This window comes from Thermothelomyces heterothallicus (genome assembly GCF_042370625.1).
Source record: "Thermothelomyces heterothallicus CBS 202.75 unplaced genomic scaffold P884_scaffold_24, whole genome shotgun sequence".
NCBI lineage: Eukaryota > Fungi > Ascomycota > Sordariomycetes > Sordariales > Chaetomiaceae > Thermothelomyces > Thermothelomyces heterothallicus.
This window is the reverse complement of record NW_027192585.1, coordinates 460,427-474,723: the sequence shown is the minus strand read 5'-3', so window position 1 is coordinate 474,723 and position 14,297 is coordinate 460,427. Positions and strand designations below refer to the sequence as shown.

Below are 14,297 nucleotides of genomic sequence, written 5' to 3'. Positions count from 1 at the left end.
TTGCTATAAACATGTAGTGTGAAGCAAAAGCGACGCCGCAATTGCCCGCCAGCAATTGCACCTTAAGTATGGCCGTAGGGTATTCTGACATGTAGTCTGCCAACACCACTTATCTGATTACATTAATCATGTAGTCCGTACACATATATGTCCAAGTACGTCAAGGGTATCCAACATATAATTACGAGATAATAAGGTACATAGGTAGGTACTTAGACGAGAGAGCCACCACCAAAGAAACAGATGATTAACAAGCCCCGGTGCCCATAAAACACCGGCGGCCACCCACAAGATAATTTCATACCCTCATCGGAAATCGTAACTCGTCATGATTTATTTGATCATCCTCATCGCATTTTGTGGCACACTTCTCGCTCAGAGACACTAGCCATAGTACCTCCTCTGGGACCGACTTCTGGAGCGTCTCCCCTCGACTGGCAGATAAACATACGTGGCCGACGGCCGTCTGGGGGCGTACTTTTCCTCGAAGACGACGGGCCGCGGGTTGGACGAGCGTCTCCGGCTGTGTCGCCTGCTCCCGCTGAGCCGGGAGGAGTGTTTGTGGTGATGGTAATGGTGGTGCCCGCCGTAGTCGGCCGATCGCGACCCGGACCCGGAGGAGGTGGAAGCGGCGCGGGCGGCGGGAGCGCCGTGTCGTCGTACCAGCCCTGGCGACTTGAGTCGGGGTGTTACAGCATATAGCTGTCAGTGGGTCAGATCCGACGGACCCACCAACAGGGATGATGAGCCAGGGGTCATAGACATGTATTTAGACAGCATCCCCAAGTGCCTCTGGCACTTGGAAGAATCAACGCATCTTACCACCACTTCTGCAGACCCGTACCAGTAGGTCCAGGAGTGCCGCCCACGGCGCGAATACCGCTGTGGTGTCGTATCTTGCAGCCAGTCCGAGCTGTAGTCATTTGCAGCCATCGAGCTGTAGCACGGGGGAGCGCGGCTGGGCGCAGGCGCGGATGATCCACCAGAGCAGGAGGATGCCGACGGTGCTGCCGATGACGATGCCCGCGATGGCGCCGCCGTTGAGACTCGAGCCAGAGGACGACCCGCTGCCCCCGTCAGAGGAGCCCGAATCGACGACGACAGTTGCGGTGGGTTGTTGTTGCTCTTGGCGGGCAAGCAGGTGGGAGATGACCTGCGGCCGGGTGGGGGTTGGCGCCATCGTGTCCGCTCAACTCAACAACTCTGAATAAGGAACTCGGAAACGTCCAGAGTCCAGACGGAAAACTTGGCAAGCGGTGGTAGGATGGCCGATAAACGCCTTTGTCGATCCGTATTCCGACTCTGACGAGTAATTAGTCGACCAAACAGCTTTCAGGAAAAGCGACCTGATATCATGGGTGAAGGATGGCAAAGCATGACTGACACCCGAGACAGCGGCAAGTGCAAGATAAATTATACTACGCCCCGTCACGCCAATTGATCTCCCCCAAGAGAAATGGCGGAGCGATGTGGGAAAAGAGAACGTCATCGCAGTATCCGTGTGAAAGCCTGTCATTTTTCTTGGAACAGCCGTCTGCCTCGTTGTGTTGAAGTACTCCCGATACCACGCCGGCAAAAGTTGAGAAAGGTTGGAATTCGGTTTCTGAGCGCTCTAATTGGGCCTGCAGCGGTAGAGCCCGTTGATCATGACGCCGACAAGGGGATCTCTTTCATGGTTTGTGGTGGGGTCTCGGTCTCGGACTGGAAGCATGCACGGCTTGGAATCCGTACACTAACTGGTCAAGGTACCGCAATAGTGAGTGTGTATGGGGCGCTTTGCCTTGGAGTGGTTGGTTTGTGGATGGCAAGAGCGTGTTGCACAGCTTGCTGCGCAAGCGCGCAGTTAGTTCGCTCAGACTTCAAGGCTCCCGCTCCATGAAAACTGCCAACGATGGCTTCCCTGTCGCAGCGACTTCGTTCTCGGTTGATCCCAGTCAATCAATGCTCAACGGAGTGAACAACGAACTGTTTCACAAGATGTCCAATTGCCTGATCAAAGATCCAGAGATGTGTGGTGCTACAATTGCAGCCGGGGTGAAGCTTATTGTATGTACTTGATCCAGGTATGTATGTACTGTACAGTACATACATACAAGAAGTCTCCCGTCTTGTTCAGTGGGGAATACATGGACCGAAGACACAAATGGAGGGGAAGAAGTTCTAAAAAATGAAACGAAGGGACCTACAATGTGCATAAGATATTCTCTGTATTATGTACATGTACATCATGCTACTTCAAACGGTAAGATTCAGCATTTAGAAACCTTTAGGCTGATTCATACCGACCGCTTGTTACCACACCTGCTGAAGCGTGTACTTCCCTCGGGCGCTCTCTCATTGCTGGGGGTGTTGCACAGCCGTTTTAAAGCCACATCACTGGCCAAACTTATGCAGGCCAAGGGAGCAGCGAACAAAGAGACAAGAGGGAAGAGATGGGAAGTATTACCAAAATCAGTTGTGACGCAACCTCCGGGCTCCCAGCAACCTAACACAACTTCGACCTTCCTCCGTCGTGGCAATCGAGGCTTGACTGAAGGATAATGGAGCAGCACCCTGAGACACAATTTGCCCGACTCGGAAACCTACCACGATGATCTACTGAACTGATGTCGTTTAACTTGAATTCCTAGAACAACCCACTTCCAACCACACACTTTGTGACAATCAACAAACCATATTTGTGCAACAACAATCAGAATTCTTGAGCAAAAAAATGTCCGACCGTCGCAGGCGACACAGCGATCGCGATGATCGCGATTACTACGACAACCCTGACTCCTACGACGACTATGAGCCGCGTTCCCGCCCCGCCCGAAGCGCTCCCTGAGCCGCAAGGTCCTCGATAAGCTCGAAAGCGCCATGGGGGAACTAGGCATCGACGACACCAACAAAGCTCGTCACCACCCCCCCGGCTCCAGCTCATCATCCTCCCGCAAAAGCGACGACGACGACGACGACGACGACGACGACGACGACGACAACGACGACGACGACTACTCCCCCTCGCCCCCACGGAGACGCCACCACTCGCGCGACGACTGGGCCCTGGCAAACCGCTACTCCCCGCCCTCCTCATCCTGGCGATACTACAGCGCCTCCCCGGGGCCGCCGAAGAACCGCCATCGCCGCCACAGCCGGCCCGCCGACACCAGCAGCTCCGGGCACCCGCGCTCCTCGGAGCGCAGCCGCAGCCGGTAGGGGAGAGGCCTCAGGGCGGCCGGGTCGCTACCGCGGCCGTCAGCGCCGGCGTCATCAGCGACGCCGCCGACCACAGGAAGGAAGAGGGCCACAGCGGCGGCGGTCTCGGGCCCCTCGGCTCCGCCGTCGGCGGCATGGTCGTCAATCGGCTTGTCAATGGGCCGAGGAAGGAAGCTAGGCGCAAGCGAGAACGTTCGTGGGGTTTTCAGTTTCGAGTCTACCGATTGGGCCGGGTGATATCATTGATCTAGAAAGTGGGGTATAAATGCTTGGAAATAATGGCTGAGTTTGGGGCACGAGTTGCGATGTTACGACTGATTTTTTTTTTTGAACACGGTTGTTGCCCAATGCCTCGAATGCCATTAATGGAGCATGATGAGATGAACAGTCTTCATCGCTTTTATCAGATCACAACAATCCATAATTAAGGCTCACAATGTTAAACACGCGCAGTCATTCATCTTAAATCCACTTGGTTGACATAATATTACAACAGTGTTGCTCCTTGTAGCATACCGCGTTCGCGCGTCGAATACCACCAAGTTGAATGGTCGGACGGGACCAAGGATGAGATGAGTGCTTAACACGGAGGAAGTTGTACTTGGTACAATTGCCTTCCACAGGCCAAGATGACGTGCGTGCAATGATATCACCGTAGCGGCAACGCATCCATTGGCGTTCCTTCTCGAGTTATAAGTGTCTAACATTCACCATCTACCAGTCTTGGCGACTTGGAGCTATTTAGTACCTTAATAATTACTACAAACTCGGCAGAGTATCAGAAAGAAATCAAGATGTACAGTCACATCCAAAAAGTGATTAGCCGTTTTTAGAAGGTGGGACCTGACTTACATACTTCCTCCACCTCCTACACCGACAAAACCAGTTTTTCCTCTATACAACATACAATATAGGGTACAAACCGAAAACCGACCGTAGAGAGCATTCTACTACAGTGGTAGAAGTCATCAAAACGCTCTATCGGTTAGGTTATTTAGCCTCAAAGATTCGAGATATCAACGGCCTCCCTAAGTCTACCATTATAGCTATCCTTTGTCGCGAACAACAGGCTACCGAACCTGGTTTTAAACCTAGAAAACGAACCGGCCGGCCAAGGAAGCTTGATTCCAGGGCTAAACGACGTCTTATTTGCCATGTGGTCCAGAACCCCTTCGAAACCCTAGCTTGTATAAGCACCCCCTCGAAATCCGGCTACCAGCTTTACCCTAATACTACACAGGCATATCTCATAAAGAACGAATACTACGCCTTCCGGCCACGTAAGAAGCCATACCTGACCCCAGCCCACAAGAAAAGCCGGCTCTAATTCGTACGTAGGATGCAACATTTAAAGCCAGAAGATATAGCTTGTATTTGCTTCTCTGACGAAGCTACATTTAAGCTTGGCATTAATATAACACCTCCCTAGGTACGAAGAAAGACTGGTATAGTATACGAGAGCAAGAATCTGAAGCCGAGCTTCAAATCTAGGAGGTCCTTGCTTGGTGTTTAGGGGGCCATTTCCTTGAAGAATAAGTCTAAGTTGGTTATCTTACCTAAGGGGACTCGGATGAACTCTGGCCAATATATCCGGCTTATCCTCAACGAATATACCTACCTATTTTACGAAGAAGTCTTTGAAGCTTAAGGCTAGGCAGTTTGGCAGGAAGATAGGGCTGCTTACTATACTTCAAAGGCTACTCGGAACCATGAGGCTGTATTACGAATGGTTACTCTAGAGTGGCTAGCTTAGAGCCTAGATTTGAACCCCATTGAGAACCTCTGGCGTATCATGAAGATTCGGATTAGCCAGCGGCGCCATAGAATTCATAACCTTGGGTATATGGAAGAGGTCTTACACGAAGAGTGGAACAGATTGACATCCCAGGATTGGGAGAGGGTAGTCCTGTCATTTACGGATAGGTGTAAGGAATGTATTCGTAATAAGGGAGGAGCTACACACTACTGAATTTCCTATGTATCTAGGCTCTTTCTATACTTTCCAAGGAATCAGGAGACCTATTTTATATATTTAAATGCCTGGTATTGCCATTGCTGTATGTCTTGGAAGATAGTGGGGTAGTGTGTAAAAGACCTGCTAATCCGGATGTGGCTAATCACTTTTTGTATGTGACTGTACAACAACACTAGCGAACGCGGCATCCGCCACAACCCCAACCCCAACGCTACCACGGCCGGCGCCCCCCGTGGCATGACCTACGGCCAGTCTGCCGCATCCGGACCAGCCCCGACAACGGCCGGCCACCACAAGCACGACATGCTCAACAAATTGGACCCGCGCGTCGAGAGCACCCACGACAGACAGCCCATGACCCAGGCGAGCTCCAACATTCCCGAGGGCACCTACGGACCACGTACGTTTGTTTCACGCACCCGTACCTTGCCTAATTACCATGCGAGGAAGAACCTTAAGAAGTTCCCGTCCAACAACTGACATTTTCGCTAATTAATCGATAACTAGACTCCTCCCGCCTCGCCAACGCTCTCGACCCCCGCGTCGATTCGGACCTGGACAGCACGCGCGCCGGCGCAGGCCTCGGGGCCGGCGTCGGGCTCGCCGGGCGGTCCCAGCCCGCGGGCGCCGTGGGCAGTCTCGGCGGAGGCACGACGGGCACGGCGGGCACGGCGGACGTGACGCATACTGCCGGGCCGCACAAGTCGGATCACATGAACAAGCTTGACCCGCGGGTGGACAGTACCACCGGTGCCTGGAAGGGTGGCACGGGAAGCCGGGGAGCGTATTAAGACATTTTCAGCTTTTTGTTAACAGGGTTTTGGAGCAAATACGGAGCCTTTAGGAGGGAATAGGATACCATAATTATCGTTGTCTGATTTGAGTTGCAAACATATCATCGTTCAAGGGCGAGATTGTTAACGGGTTGGGCTTCCTCATGCGATCTTGGAAACTTCAAAGAGATTGACAAGGCACTTCTGCAGAATGAATGTGAGTCAATGACACCATTGGGTCGCAAAGTGACGACGACTCGGAAACATATCAGTGGGCCGCCCAAGCAAAAGGTAGCTTCAATGAGAACAATTCCAGCTATCGACCGAAAAAGTCGTCTAGCAAGCCATCACAAGGAAATATTGGGGAATCGTTGAACTGAAGAAAAACGGACCATCCGAAAAAGGGGCACTGAAATGAAGGGCAAATGCGCCGACCTCACATTCTCCGCCAAAGACAAACGACTCCCCCGAGTCCACAACAGCTATCCGCCCATTCAAAACGCCTCCTTGACAACGTCCTCCTTTCCCAGCTTGTACCTCCCGCTTCCCGGTGTCCCGATACGTGCCGAGCTCCTGCGCCCAGCAATCCCAAAATCGCCCGCAATGCTTTCCCTGGTGGGTTTCTTGAGACGCGCGTGATTGACCATGTTAACCTCGTGCGGCAGCGCGACAATGACATTCTTGTCTGTGCCAAACTTGAAGTCATCCGCCTTGACATCATCCGTGTAGCGCTTGATCAGATATGGCGCCTTCCGCCCGCTCAGAACCTTCCTGAGGCTCCATTCGATGATGTACGGGCCCGTCGCGGTGATGATGCTGGTTTCTTCGGCGCCCTCGCCCGTATTGAACTTGGCCGGAGTGAAATTAACACCTTTGCCTGTCTCGTAGGCAAACTGCGCGACGTGTTCGGGCGTTAGGGCGAGACGACGGGGTTGCGGCTTGTCGTCGGCGGCGAAGGACTTCTCAAAACCCAGCTTGCCCTCGTTCTTGCCCGACTTCTGAAGTGCGTCGATGAGAAGGAGATACGTACGGCACGTGGCAAGCACCCAGCGACCGTCGGCCGACACATCGAGACCGATGATGGGCTCACCGAGAGCGGGGATATGCGTCTTGGCGTTGATCCCCAGACGGTCGAAGAGCCGGACGTCTCCCTTGTTGGAAGCCACGGCGATGTAGCCCTTTCCGGTTGTCGCAATCGCCGAAAAGTCGTTTTTACTCACGTATTGCTTGAGTTGTGCATCGACGAGCTTCGTGCCTGACAGACGAGGGTCCACACGGTAAAGAGCATTTTTGCTGATGCCTAGGAACGTGGGTTCATGCGTCATCTGAGCAAACTTGTTCTCGGGCGCGAAGGTGACCACCGGGATGTCCTCATGGACCGTCCACTCATCGACGACCTTTCCATACTCGAGATCCATGCGGTAGAGCTTGTTCGGTTCCGAGTCCTTTTGGAGAATGAGGTTGCGGTCTTCATTGTGAAGCATGACCTTCTTTGGGGAGAACAGCTCGCCTTTGGGCGTCTCGACCTTGGAGATATTGGTGCTGAACTCGAGGTGGTTGTCGGGCGTGTGCTTGAACACGCCGATCTTGGATCCACGGACGACAAACGACCGGTCGTGCTTGTAGCCAACAGCGAGTTGCTTGTTGACATCGTTGTCTTTGGGCTTGTACTCGACATCGTCTGCATCTTCGTCACTGTCGTAGTGCTCGCTCCGTGGCCGGTCATCCTCCTCTTCTTCATCCTCTTCGGCATGCTCCTCCTCTTCCTCTTCCTCCTCTTCAGCCTGCACCGAATCTTCCATAGTAAGGTCGTTGAAGGCGTCCGCCACATAATCTCGTTCCTTGTCCTTGATCTTGGACCACTTCGTCTCGTTCAGTTGCTCCCATAGAGCCTGAAGAAGACCATCCTGGAACCTCTCAAGTGTAGGCTGGTCTTTGAATCGAAGGAGCCATGAGTAGGCGGAGCCATCGTCGGTAAACTGATTGAAGATGAAGGACAAGAACTCGAAGTTGAATACAGGGTTGATGTCCGCAACGACAGGAATTCCTAGCCAATCCCGGTCTGAGCTCTTGACTTGAAGCCAATATTGCCAGTCGCCAATCTCTGTCACTGTCGCCGTCACGGCTGCATCCTGGAGAACAAATGTGCCTGACGGGAAGTCGAAGAAGTGGAGCTCGGCAACCTCTGCTGCGAGAATCTCGCGAGCTTCGGGGTGCGCCGAGACGGCAGGAGGTTTCATATCATTCTCCTTGCTCGTGTTCGCTGGCGCGGTCCCAGTCTCACGCACGTTTTCGCGCTTAACGCGGGTATTGGCTGCAGGCTCGCCGAGCACCATCGAGTCGGAGGGGTCCAAGGACCTGGTAATCGTCGGGCTATGGATGGGGCTCGCTTGGGGGATGGGTTGCTCGTCAAACTGGAACTGTGCCAGGTCTTCCTCCGTAGCTGTGGTGTGCGGTTTTCGGTACTTGCGCTCGTACTGGCAGCGCCTGGCGATCTGCTCAAATTGCTCGACCTGAGAAGGCTGGATGGTGGGGTCGCAGACAAATTCGTATACGTCGCCTGCGTCTCCGCTCAGGTCCCGCCAGGCCAGAACTCGCTCGCTCCCTTCTCGGTTCTCGACGCGAAAATGGAGTGCTTCGTCAAGCAAGAACGTCTTTTCGTCCCGCTCGCCTGCGAGGACGTCCGCATCAGCCTCGGCGTCTTCGCCCTCCTCGGCCAATAGCTCGGCTTCTCCCTCCTCGTAAACCCGTTGTACAACTAGCTGGTAATGGTAGTCCTGTGCCGTGCGCCGAATCCTGGCGGAAGCGTCCTTGAAGATGAGCTCGGAGTAACCCTTTGGTGAAAGCGGACGGACAAGATACAGCTGGCCCTGTGGCAGCTCAATCATCGACTCCTGGTTGCTGGAGCCGAAGAGGAGCTTCCCAACTGGAAATAGTCAGTGTGGCTATTCTTGAATGATAGCAGGAACTAAAGTGATGATTCAGTTGCGCCCGAATCACGGTTCAATTCGTTGGGGCGGAAGGCAAAAACACCGTCGGAGGCGGAGGGTCCATGTAGGGCAAGCGGGGCAGCAGAGCTTACCATTCCTGAGCACAAACATCGCCGCTGAGGTGCGTCAGGCGGTCAAAAAGAAATTGTAGAAATCGCAGTTTTGAGCGCCCGAAAAGGGTGGAGAGGGGCGCAAAGGAAAAAGAATTTGGGAAAGAAAGGCCGCTTATCTTCGACTTTTTCTTGATTTGCCTTCCCGACCGAAGACGGCACGCAGGCAGAGCTCGGCTTGGTGCGAACCGACTATGGGAGCTGCGTCATTACAAGCAACTCGCTTGTGACAGTGTGCGGGACAACTGAATGGAGGGGAAGATATGTGTGGCGGTTGGGTGCAGCCAATCGCGACGGCCGAAGGGTGGGTCAATGCGCCACATCAGGCAGCTGTTGACTCATTGGTTGCGTTGCCGGGTTACAGTTGACCAATGCTTGGACAAACCTCAGGGGGCATGAAAGCGAATTTCTGTCTCCTCTCTCGCTGGATCCAAGCATTATATTTGCGGAGGACAATGAAAAAGGTTCTTGGGAACGAATTTTAACATCGAGGGAAAGGAAAGGTGGGAAAATTTCCTTCGATCCATTACTAAACTCTTGAAAGATGCCTATCAGTCCCCGGCAGCAGAAGGGATAATGCTTTCCAGTTCTAGTTTCCTTAGACCAGGATACTCTGCTTCTCTTCCCACGCCAAGCCATTCTTGCTCTTGGCTGCAGTTGCGCCTTGTATGTCATCAATGATCAAGCGTGCAACATTCTTCCCCATCAAGGCGTTAGTCTCCATAGTTGAGATGAAGCTCTCCATGCCCGACGTGTAATAAACCCCCGCGCCGACAACGGGGTCTTGGAAGGTCACCCGCGGTAACGCCCGAGGATACGAGTTGAAGACATGTGGGAGGTACCACGAGACGGGGCTGTCACTGCCCGTAAATCCCGAGGGAACGGATCTACCAAGCAGGCGGCTATGATATTCGGTTAGCGCACCAGTGAGAGAGTGAGGATTGGGGTAGCATGCCTGAGGAACTCGGGCGTGACCGCCTCGGGGGAAAAGATCTTATAAACATATTCCCTCCTCTTTGTTTGCGGGTTCGTGGCCCGGCCAAGCATGCTCACGCTGAGGAAGCCCGCCTTGCCCACCCCCTCGACTCCCGATGATGGAGTATCGGACTGAGCAAGGGTGGTCAGGACCATGCCGGGCACTTTGGCCGAGGTAGACAAGCCGAAGAATTCAGGACTGAGACGATAAGGTGATGTAAAGATGGTGACGTGAAGCTGTACATAAGGAATCTCATCAATGGCGGTTTCCAGAACACCCTCTCCGACCGAAATGCCACTGAACTGGAAGGGGTTGGCCAGAATGACATGGTCGAACGTCACCGGGTGTGTGGTCAAACTATCCGGCGCGCTACCGGATCTTGTCTGAACAGCGTACCGCTGCTGACTTGTTGTACTGTCGGATACCTTGTCGATGCCGATGACTGTTGTGTTGAGAGCGACCGCGGCCCCTGATCTTTGTATCATCTCATGGAAGATCTGCCAGTTTCCCCCCTCAACAGCGAGAGCGCCTTCAGCAGCCATGGAGACCTGAAGTTATACTGCTTTAGTCACAACTTTCCATGCGGCAGGTCGTAAACCTACCATGGTGTCTAGTCCGTGGATCTGGGCAAGGTTGGAGGCATAGTTCACCCGCGTGCTGGCTTGGACGAGGTCACGAGCGTAGCGAGCATCGACCTGCGCTGTCAGGCGTGGACCAGAGACTTGCATCATGACGGAGACGTACATCATTTGCATCGAGATATTGCTCTCCAGTGACGCCGGTCACCTCAAGTAGCCCAAGGTCCTCGGCTCTTTGGGTAAGCGACTCAAACGGAAAGAACTGTGGCTCGTAAAACCGGAGAAACTTGGCGATAGTGGCGGCTGTCAGATGCTGGACCTTTCGTGGGCCGCTTATTCCGTACTTCCGGATGACTTTCAGGATGTTCCACCACGACGGGGCGTTTTGGTCAATGGTGAAGACGAAGCGATCCCCGTTCCAGATACCCATGACCGAATCGACATCAGCATCACGATAGCTCGGGGAGAGCCCGAACTCGGTCATGGCGTTGTACAAGATATGATTGACCTTGACGAAGATGCTGGCGCCCTGTTCAAACCGCTGCGTCGGGTCATTGAACGGATTGATAGTGAGCGTCCGGCCACCGATGCGATCTGTTTTCTCAAAGACAGTGATATTGACATGCACGCCAGCCTCTGCCGCAAACTGCCGTAGAAAGTAGGCAGCAGATGAACCGGCTGCCCCGGCGCCTGTGCTTTTCAGTCAGCCGAAGGTTCCAAGGCTCGGCTGCCAGGAAACTGGAGAAGCATGTAAGAGCTCCGTACCAACAATAGCAACTTGGCGGACAGATTCATCGGATGCTTGGGCGAAACCAGACCCTAAAAGGGCGACGGCAGCAGTACCAAATGCATGGTTGAGTCTCATGATGGCACACCGGTCTTTGGTGATGCAAGATAAGAAAAGTCCCGATTCAACCTCACGAATTAATTAATTCAGGAAGAAGAGATGTAGCATTCCAACCTACCGAACTACAACTGGGGGATATAAATATATACGCCTCTGGTGATGGTGAGCGCGAAACAGGCTCATTGATGTTTGGATATGAATACGGTTGGCATCACCCTATGCGCGCTAAGATGCGGGTCCAATCCAACGTAATGCCACATGCCATTAGGTTCCAGGCTGCCACCTGCATAATAACCCACTAGAGCGGTTGGTCCCTCCTGCCCATCAATCTTCGGGAAGGCCGACGATGGAAATGTAGGTGAATAGCCACAAATTGGGGCCTCAATGGAGGGATAGGTCATGCACTATGTTAGAGTACTACAAGTGTTGGGTATATTGCTTTGCGCGCCGTCTCTTTCTGAGAAGGCGCTTCAGGCTCCGTATTTGCACTTTGTTGGGCGCTCGCATCCATGCCTGTTATTACTTGTAGTGGCCCGGGCTTCAAGCGCGACGTGGGGCACTGCCTGCTGACTGTGTAGGTGTGTACAGTACGAATAGTACATGCGGAGTACAGTACAAGCGGTTTGCTGCGCTGAGTGCCTGGCCCCTCCTCCGCCCGACCACAGCTCTTGGCATTCGGACTGGAAATCTGGTGAAAAAAGTTCCAAGATCGACGAGAGAGCTCCAGCACCACTCCAAACTCCGCAACCTCTCCATCCACGCATCGTCAGGCTTGTCGCTCGTCAAGTCACTGTCGTCATGTCCGCCGCACAACTACTAAATCCCAAGGCCGAGTCGAGGGTACGCTGTACTTTGATCCTTGGCCGCATGCTCGGTTTGCTAAACTGCGTTTACAGAGGCGGGGCGAGGCGCTGCGGGTCAACATCAGCGCCGGCGAGGGTCTCCAAGATGTGCTCAAGTCGAATCTGGGCCCGCTGGGCACCATCAAGATGTGTGTTAAGCATCCAAGCTTGCGGTTTGCGTGATTGTTCTTGGCTAACTCGGGATGCAGGCTGGTAGACGGCGCCGGTCAGGTACGGATCGATGCGGATAGTCACGAACGACTCGGGCCCGACTGACGACCTCACGTAGATCAAACTGACCAAGGACGGGAACGTTCTTCTCCGCGAGATGCAAATACAAAACCCAACTGCCGTCATGATTGCACGTGCGGCAACGGCGCAGGACGACATTTGTGGCGATGGCACAACATCGGTAGTGTTGCTAGTCGGTGAGCTGCTGAAGCAGGCCGACCGCTACATCCAGGAGGGTTTGCACCCGCGAGTCATCACGGACGGCTTTGAGGTGGCAAAGAACGCGGCTTTGAAGGTCGGTCATGTCGCACCGAGCGTGAGGTGCTCAGTATCTGATTGTCGCAGTTCCTCGACCAGTTCAAACTGCCCCGCGATGTCGACCGCGAACTCCTCCTCTCCGTCGCTCGCACCTCTCTCGCTACCAAGCTGAGTGGCAGCCTCGCCCAGAAGCTCACGCCTGATATCGTCGATGCAGTTCTCGCGATCTACCAGCCGCCTGCGAAGCCCGACCTGCACATGATCGAGATCATGAAGATGCAGCATCGGACGGCCTCCGACACTCAGCTCATCCGCGGCCTCGCCCTCGACCACGGCGCCAGACATCCCGATATGCCCAAGCGCGTCGAGAACGCTTATATCCTCACGCTCAACGTCAGCCTCGAGTACGAGAAGTCCGAGATCAACTCGGGCTTCTTCTACTCAAGCGCTGAGCAACGAGACAAGCTCGTCGAGAGCGAACGCCGCTTTGTGGACGCTAAGCTGAAGAAAATTGTGGAGCTCAAGAAACAGGTCTGCGGCAACGATGGCAAGAAGAACTTTGTCATCATCAACCAGAAGGGCATTGACCCTCTGTCTTTGGATGTGCTAGCCAAGAACGGTATCTTGGCGCTGAGGAGGGCGAAGAGGAGGAACATGGAGAGACTGCAGCTTGTCTGCGGTGGTGTTGCCCAGAACAGCGTTGACGACTTGAGCCCCGAGGTTCTTGGCTGGGCCGGCCTCGTCTACGAACAGCAGCTTGGCGAGGAGAAGTTCACCTTCATCGAGGATGTGAAGGAGCCCAAGTCGGTCACAATTCTGATTAAGGGCCCCAATCAACATACCATAACCCAGGTCACAGATGCGGTCCGTGACGGTCTGCGCAGCGTCTATAACATGATCGTCGACAAGAGCGTGGTTCCGGGTGCCGGTGCTTTCCAGGTTGCTTGCGCCGAGCATTTGAAGAGCGACGCCTTTCGCAAGACGGTGAAGGGCAAGGCGCAATACGGTGTCGACGCATTCGCTGACGCGCTTCTCACCATCCCCAAGACGCTCGCGGCTAATGCCGGCCTTGACGTTCAGGATTCTAGTAAGTTCAAATGGCACAACCGTTGATGAACACTCTGCTAACACCGACATCTAGTTGCCAAGCTTCAGGATGAGCATCGGGATGGCAATGTTGTCGGTCTTGATCTGGCAACTGGTGAGCCTATGGACCCCACTCTTGAGGGTGTGTACGACTCCTTCCGAGTCTTGAGGAACTGCATTGCTTCTAGCTGCGGGATTGCCTCGAACCTCCTCCTCTGCGACGAGATGTTGAAGGCACGGCAGATGGGGCGGTCTGGCGGGCCTGGTCCTGGTATGGATGGGCCGGAGGAGTAAAAAGTAAAGAGGCATCATTCACGTCTGTTTGTAAATTACTTGCTTCGACCATGCAACAGAATAGACGTGATGTAAAGCAAATGGCAACTCTAAGCCTCCTTGTTCGAGATCAAGTCCATGCCACTCCCCTTATCGAGGA

The 14,297-nt window shown here is 53.8% G+C and overlaps 5 protein-coding genes across 5 annotated transcripts; 3 read left to right on the top strand and 2 right to left on the bottom strand.

Annotated features, from left to right (window-relative positions):
• Positions 1–2,859: 2,859 nt before the first annotated feature.
• Positions 2,860–3,449, top strand: P884DRAFT_272035 (uncharacterized protein; the record flags this gene model as incomplete). Its single annotated transcript, XM_069442489.1, has 2 exons — positions 2,860–3,194; positions 3,242–3,449. The coding sequence occupies 2 exons, from the start codon at positions 2,860–2,862 to the stop codon at positions 3,447–3,449; spliced, it is 543 nt and encodes a 180-aa protein (XP_069295107.1).
• A 1,458-nt stretch (positions 3,450–4,907) lies between these two features.
• On the top strand, positions 4,908–6,221 carry P884DRAFT_287031 (uncharacterized protein; the record flags this gene model as incomplete). Its single annotated transcript, XM_069443859.1, has 3 exons — positions 4,908–4,927; positions 5,350–5,573; positions 5,681–6,221. 3 exons carry the CDS (start codon positions 4,908–4,910, stop codon positions 5,962–5,964), a joined length of 528 nt encoding a protein of 175 aa, XP_069295106.1. The 3' UTR covers positions 5,965–6,221.
• On the bottom strand, positions 6,222–9,222 carry P884DRAFT_263169 (VID27 cytoplasmic protein-domain-containing protein). The gene is made up of 2 exons (XM_069441735.1): positions 9,029–9,222; positions 6,222–8,872 (listed from the first exon to the last, which is right to left on the bottom strand). Exons 1-2 carry the CDS (start codon positions 9,045–9,047, stop codon positions 6,441–6,443), a joined length of 2,451 nt encoding a protein of 816 aa, XP_069295105.1. The 5' UTR covers positions 9,048–9,222; the 3' UTR covers positions 6,222–6,440.
• Positions 9,223–9,492: 270 nt separating this feature from the next.
• On the bottom strand, positions 9,493–11,517 carry P884DRAFT_249019 (uncharacterized protein). The gene is made up of 5 exons (XM_069440577.1): positions 11,366–11,517; positions 10,767–11,290; positions 10,625–10,717; positions 10,002–10,570; positions 9,493–9,948 (listed from the first exon to the last, which is right to left on the bottom strand). Exons 1-5 carry the CDS (start codon positions 11,463–11,465, stop codon positions 9,645–9,647), a joined length of 1,590 nt encoding a protein of 529 aa, XP_069295104.1. The 5' UTR covers positions 11,466–11,517; the 3' UTR covers positions 9,493–9,644.
• A 728-nt stretch (positions 11,518–12,245) lies between these two features.
• On the top strand, positions 12,246–14,158 carry P884DRAFT_207784 (chaperonin Cpn60/TCP-1 family; the record flags this gene model as incomplete). Its single annotated transcript, XM_069438818.1, has 6 exons — positions 12,246–12,287; positions 12,344–12,438; positions 12,499–12,520; positions 12,579–12,815; positions 12,866–13,865; positions 13,920–14,158. 6 exons carry the CDS (start codon positions 12,246–12,248, stop codon positions 14,156–14,158), a joined length of 1,635 nt encoding a protein of 544 aa, XP_069295103.1.
• Positions 14,159–14,297: the final 139 nt, after the last annotated feature.

What these genes read in the sequence shown, in the direction of transcription:
- P884DRAFT_249019 (XM_069440577.1), bottom strand. Translation starts at nt 11,465, where the DNA reads ATGAGACTCAACCATGCATTTGGTACTGCTGCCGTCGCCCTTTTAGGG. An exon ending in CCGCCAAGTTGCTATTGTTG is followed by an intron (nt 11,291 to 11,365) that starts GTACGGAGCTCT and finishes TGAAAAGCACAG; the next exon opens with GCGCCGGGGCAGCCGGTTCA. An exon ending in AATATCTCGATGCAAATGAT is followed by an intron (nt 10,718 to 10,766) that starts GTACGTCTCCGT and finishes CTGACAGCGCAG; the next exon opens with GTCGATGCTCGCTACGCTCG.